Genomic DNA, 6,000 nt, shown 5'->3' with positions numbered 1-6,000 from the left:
ACCATAATAAACTCAAAATATACCCAAACCAATAGGATTAATATTTTTGTGAAAGGACCTTCATAAGCCGCACCCAGACACTTACCATTTGGTTATGAATAGATCGTAACAGCTGTAATCATTGGTCCATAATTTAAAAAGAATGTTTTAAGTACTTAAATGTGCAATTTTTCCAATGTGCAATGCTTCCAAGTGAACTTCACTAACTCAAACTTTCATTAAATTTAGTACTTATCTTCTCATATTGAAATTCCTTCTTTTCCTATTAAAATCCGGTATGAACTCATGTTTTGAGGTACTGCATCAGGGAACATCTAGTATCCATGTCTCTAATATCACTCTGCAAAAACTGCTTGATGGCTCTGGTCTATGGGACTGAAGCAAACAGACTTAATACATTCTTTGGTTTAATGCTAATAACCCTCTGCAACCAATGAGAGGACAACACATAAACAACAGTTATTGGACCATCCTTATTATTCAAAAAATGCACAGCACTAAAAGATAACTATAAAGCAATAATTACTTGATTGTTTCAATCATAAAAATAATCCTACAAAAATACAGCAAAATTTTATTGCAATTTGAAATATTTATATAATTCACAGTTTCAAAAAATCATATAAGAGTGTTCTACCATTGCTCTACCATTGCTAATAGCCACTGCCATTAGCAATGGTAACATGGAATAGACTTAGTGTTTGGGTACTTGCCAGGTTCTTATGGCCTGGATTGGCCACTGTTGGAAACAGGATGCTGGGCTTGATGGACCCTTGGTCTGACCCAGTGTGGCATTTTCTTATGTTCTTATGTTCTTAGTCGATGGATTCATTCAAACCATTAGGTGAAACAGTAAGAAGGAAAAATATCCACCAATGTAATTCAAAAAAGAAAGCATCTCCACTGCCAGGGGACATGTGGATTAAATTTATTATCATCCAACATAGGTCTGCAAAGGAATGCACGTACTCTACACTGGGGCAGATTTTAAAACCTGCGCGTGGGCGCAGATTTGTTTGCGCAACCCGGCGCGAACAAATCTACGCCTGATTTTATAGCGCGCGCATGTTATAAAATCCAGGGTCGGCACACGCAAGGGGGTGCACAATTGTGCAGCTTGTGCGCACCAAGCCGCGCAGCCTGCCTCCGTTCCCTCCACCCCCCGCACCATCCCCTCCCTTCCCCTACCTAAACCCCCCCCCCCCCCAGCCCTAGCTAGAACCCCCTTACCTTTGTTGAAGAAGTTACACGCGCCAGCCGATGGCTGGCCCATGATCCCGAGCACAGCGGCAAATGGCCGCTGTGCCCGGAGGCTCAGGCCACGCCACGCCCCCCCCCCCCCCCGGACCGCCCCGGACTGCCCACGCCCCGCCCCGCATGCATGTAAATGTGTGTGCCATTTTATATGGATGCATGCATGTGCCGCTTCTACCACGTACGTGGGGGGAGGGTTTAATATATACTGGTTAAACCAGTTCGTTCCCACTTTGCCTAGTTACAGGATAGAACTTCCTAACCCCCCTAGCTAACTAACCTCTCTTTTACCCTACCTCCCCCAACCCTTAAAAACCCCACTGACTAGCCTAGTTTTTTTTTTGTTTGTTTTATAACTTACACGCCATCTATAGCAGAAGTTATGCAGTAGGCGACCCCGCCACACGCTTATGTGCATAAATACTTACATGCTAGTTTCTATTTAAATTCCCAGTACATCCATGCCTCACTTACACCACGCCCATGTCCCGCCCCTGTTTTGGACATTTTCTTTCGTGTGTGTATTGAGAGATACGTGCGTCCATAGACGCTTCTTAAAATACGTGCGCAGAGCATCGGCCCAAGAGATGCGCGTATCTCCCTGATTTGGCATGCATTGGGCTTTTAAAATCTACCCCCAAGTTTTTAACCCATGCCGATATCATAAACAATGTGTGGCAACCAATAAAGTTTGGCAAAATGCACAGTAGTTTTAATCATATATCAGATCTGACTTGGTTCAGTGGGTCCTTATCATGTCCTTTTTTAATTATATTTTTTTAAATGCAACTAAAATCAATGAGTCAGCTGCCTTATTATCCATAATCCAACAACGGCATTTCCAAATTCTCTTATTACGCTGTCACCAATTCATAACAAGCCCCCAGAAACTTTCTATTGAATATAAAGCAAACATATTTTAGTGCTTAACTTAAGCACTCTTTGGTCGATCAGTGTTTTCATTGAGTCTCGGCCTGACACTGTCAGCATATCAACATACCATATGACTGCTTCAGGGCTTGGCGATGATATAAAGATGGAACAATGATTACTACTGTTACCATCCATTCATACCAAATAGTAAGTGTCTGGATCCAGCTTATGAAGGTCCTTTCATAAAAATATTATTGATATAGGTTTGCTATATACTGTAAGAAATTTAACAGATCATCAGCTCATGGAGATAATCTTTCAGCTCATGTCTATCATTTTAGGCTTCCTCTTATGGTTCACAAGACAGCAGGAAAGCAGATTATATTAACTAATGGTCATTTCCTGATTTGAAGTGCTGGTCTGTTTCTTTTTCCTGCTATCATGACATAACATGGTATATAGAGTTTTGTCTCCAAAAAGGTGCTCTTGCATGTGATCAGTTTATATGGCCAAATAAGCTGGAAACGATGTAGTCTCTTTCATTTCCATCAATCAAACCCTTTCCATTCCCGGCCACAAACCAACAGAAAATAGCCACACCATCCCTTGAATTTGTTCTAAAATTTTTTCGCCACTTCCTGCAACAACAATAAGAGAACATTTCTGAATAGTTTTAAATTACTTTTTTGCAATGAGTCATTTTAACATGCATGTATGTAAAATACACTGAATAAGAATTATGAGAGAATTTTCAACGTCTGAGAGTACTTTTTACCTGCAGACTTTCCACTAATTTTGAAAGCGAAAGTATGCACATACTTTTGCTTTGAAAATTAGCCTTCCATATGTACACAAATGTGCTCGCACAAATTTACATCTGCAATTGGCAGACTGTAACTTGTGCAAGCAGATTTATGCTTGCACAAGTATGCGCTATTCTGTCTCAGCTGCAGATTTCCTATGCGCAATTTAAACAACTAGCTTAACTCAGTTTTTGCTTTGCAGTCAGAGAAGGCCGCTTCTTCAACTCCAAACTTTATTGAAAAGTAAAACAAGTAAAGTCTTACTGTGCGTGCATAAACTATAGATAACATCGACCAGAGCAGCCTGGGCCACAGCAATAAAGGCAGGTAAAAAGAAGATTATGCTTCATAGGCTGGACAGAGTTGATGAAAACAGGAGAAAAACCATCCACCCTGCTTCCAAGTCAGAGGCTAAAACTCTATAGCCAGGTACAGTGAATTAAAGCAGTAGCAGTTAATGTGTAGTCTGACCACCAGAAGACAGCATAACAGTAAACAAAAAAAGTTTATGCAGAACAATAGCATTAGCAAATGGAAAGAGAAAAGCTGCTGTGGAAACAGGACACTCTGAAAGCAGGACAACAGTGAACAAACAGAAAAACTCCTGTGGAGATAGGACATGCACATTATTTATGTAGATTGTTTTTATATTACGCTTTTCACACTTGTTCAGCACTTCAAAATCCAAACTCCGCCACTCGACTATACCGCCCAGAGCACCTTTTTTTGTGCACATAAAATTATACACAAAGACCAGCACATTTTCTAACAAGCCATTTATGTGCATAAAACACTGATTTATGCATGGAAATGGCTTTGAAAATTACCCCCCCTATAAATAAAAGGGAGCACAAACAGGGGTCCTATGCACCGGTCAGGACTGCCATTGATGGCAGTGTAGTGCAGTAGTTAGAACAGCAAACTCTTGAGCCTCCAACACATTTTCCTTTCTCCACCTCCCATCTTTGACCTTGAGCATGTCACTTGATCACTCTGGGACTAAATTTAGGGGCCAGTTTACTAAGCTGCAGTAAAATGACACATTACCGTGTCATTTTACCGCAACTAAACTCCCACAGAATTCACTAAACTGTGGTACCCGAGTATCTGGGGCTGCCATCTTTTAAAGGGACTGCAAGACCCTATAAGAGTTCCCTCCAACCAGATAAAAATTTCCTGGTGGTCTATGGGTGAAGCTTCTGACCTCTCCCATGTCATACTCCCATCCGGCCTATAACTAAAAAACTAGCAGCACTGAAGCGCTCACCCCCATGCCTCAAGCCCTGCCCCTTAGCCAAAAACGTGCGCTACTTCCAAATACCAACCCACTGTCCCCCAGACCCTCCCCAGGCTTACCCTATGTAAAGAGCCCCTTGGGATCGCCACTAGAATTGGGCCTAGTACAGGCCCTGTGAAGGAAGTGGGAATGGAGCATAGCACTTTGCTACAACATCCCCTGAGGGTTTGCGGCAGTGGTGGGATCCTGCCTGCTCAAGAGCAGTTGGATGTTGAGATCAGTGCGGCTTTGTTTCAGCTTTTGAAGGAGAAAGACTGATTTTCTTTGTTCCCCTATTCCTGTAAGGGCTGGCCACACCCTCCTGGCTACACAGAATAGGAACCTTTCTGATCCACATGCTGGCCAGTAAGTGTTTCTCAGGGTTTTGGCTTGTTTTAAGGATTTTGGGACTTTATTCTTGTTTTTCCTGGCTCCCCCCAGTCCTGCTCAGGGAAGGAAACACCCCCTGTTCCAGGAGAAGCTAGGAAGAGAAACATAATTTGTCCAGTTCACAATCCACTGGTTGGAAGGTGGGAATCCTGCATTTTTGTGAAACATCTGGAGATTTTTGAATGGTTTGTTTTTTTTTTTATTTTGGGCCTGGCACTTCAGCGCTTATCGGGGGTTACGCGTGTGGCTGGGCCCCTTCTAAAGTGACGCGGCGCGCAAGGCCTTTTAAAATCGGGTCTTTAATGTATTGAGAACACCACAGCAAGATCTTAACCTTATGCCTTGGGCCCTGGAGGTTTACGTTCCACCCTATCGGAGAATCCACAAGGGTATTGCAGGACTTTATTTGGTCTTAGCCTCAGGGCTGAGTATGATCTCCAACCTTCATGGTACACCCTAGAAGTGGGGCTATACCTAAAATTCCTGGTGGTCTAGAGAGAGCAGGAGCAATTTCCATTTGTTCCTGCAGCACAGGTACCATCTTTCAAAATGGTGTCAGGATATCCCAGGTGCTCCTTTGTCCCTCACATCTGGGGCAAAGGAGCACTTGGGATCAGCCAGCACCATTTTGAAAGCTGGTGATGGTGGAGCAAGAGTGAGTAGGGATCTCTCATGCTCCCTCTAGACTATAAGGGATTTTAAGGGAAGGCTCTAGAGGGTCCAGGAAGTGATGGATGGGTATTTAGAAAGGGGGGTATTTTTTTTGACTAAGGGAAAACGTTGAGACATGGGGGTGGCTTAAGCGTTGCTAATCTTTTTGTTTTATTTATGGGCTGAAGCCAGGAGATTCACCAATGGACCACAGGGGAATTTTTAAACAGGAAGCAGGAACTTTTATACGATCTTGCAGCCCCTTTAAATCAGCTTCCCTGTGAGCATTGCCAGGCACTTTAGCCTGGTGATACTTCTGGGAGGGGTGCATGAAGAAGAAGGCATGAATGGGCAGGAAATGAGCGACTTTTAACCCTAGAAGGCTGTCATTGTTGCTTAAAAAAATGAGGTGTTTTTGTATTTTCTTTTGTTAGGATGGTCTTTATATTTTACTCCCCTGCAGTCTCTGCTGTTCTCACTTCCCCAGATGGCATGCCCTGGCCAGACTGAGATTTCTGGTTATCCCAAAGACTGGAAGGATGCATCCTTCAAGGCACATCCTCAGCTTTGCTTATTGATTAGCAGGGGCTAACATTTTCCCTTCACCCCAGGCCTCTGCTTTTTGTGATCAGTTTTATTGTTTACAATAGCAAGAGTTACCTCTGAGTTGGAAATCCCCAGTTTGATAATGCTCTGGCATAATAAGGAACTGTGGCACTTCGTCCTTCTCAACAAAATGTTTAAAATGGGAAA

The 6,000-nt window shown here is 42.9% G+C and overlaps 1 protein-coding gene across 10 annotated transcripts in view; it reads right to left on the bottom strand.

Annotated features, from left to right (window-relative positions):
• Window positions 1-1,341: 1,341 nt before the first annotated feature.
• LOC115090397 (inter-alpha-trypsin inhibitor heavy chain H3-like) overlaps window positions 1,342-6,000 on the bottom strand; it is a 110,348-nt gene continuing 105,689 nt past the window's right edge. For all 10 annotated transcript variants that reach the window (XM_029599434.1, XM_029599431.1, XM_029599432.1 and 7 more), the window contains one exon: window positions 1,342-2,765. In XM_029599434.1, the coding sequence (XP_029455294.1) occupies window positions 2,624-2,765 (142 nt within the window). In that variant the 3' untranslated portion in view covers window positions 1,342-2,623. The remainder of the gene's footprint in view (window positions 2,766-6,000) is intronic.

The sequence above is a fragment of the Rhinatrema bivittatum genome, chromosome 4 (assembly GCF_901001135.1).
Source record: "Rhinatrema bivittatum chromosome 4, aRhiBiv1.1, whole genome shotgun sequence".
Classification (NCBI taxonomy): domain Eukaryota; kingdom Metazoa; phylum Chordata; class Amphibia; order Gymnophiona; family Rhinatrematidae; genus Rhinatrema; species Rhinatrema bivittatum.
This window is presented reverse-complemented; position numbering and strand designations above follow the sequence as displayed.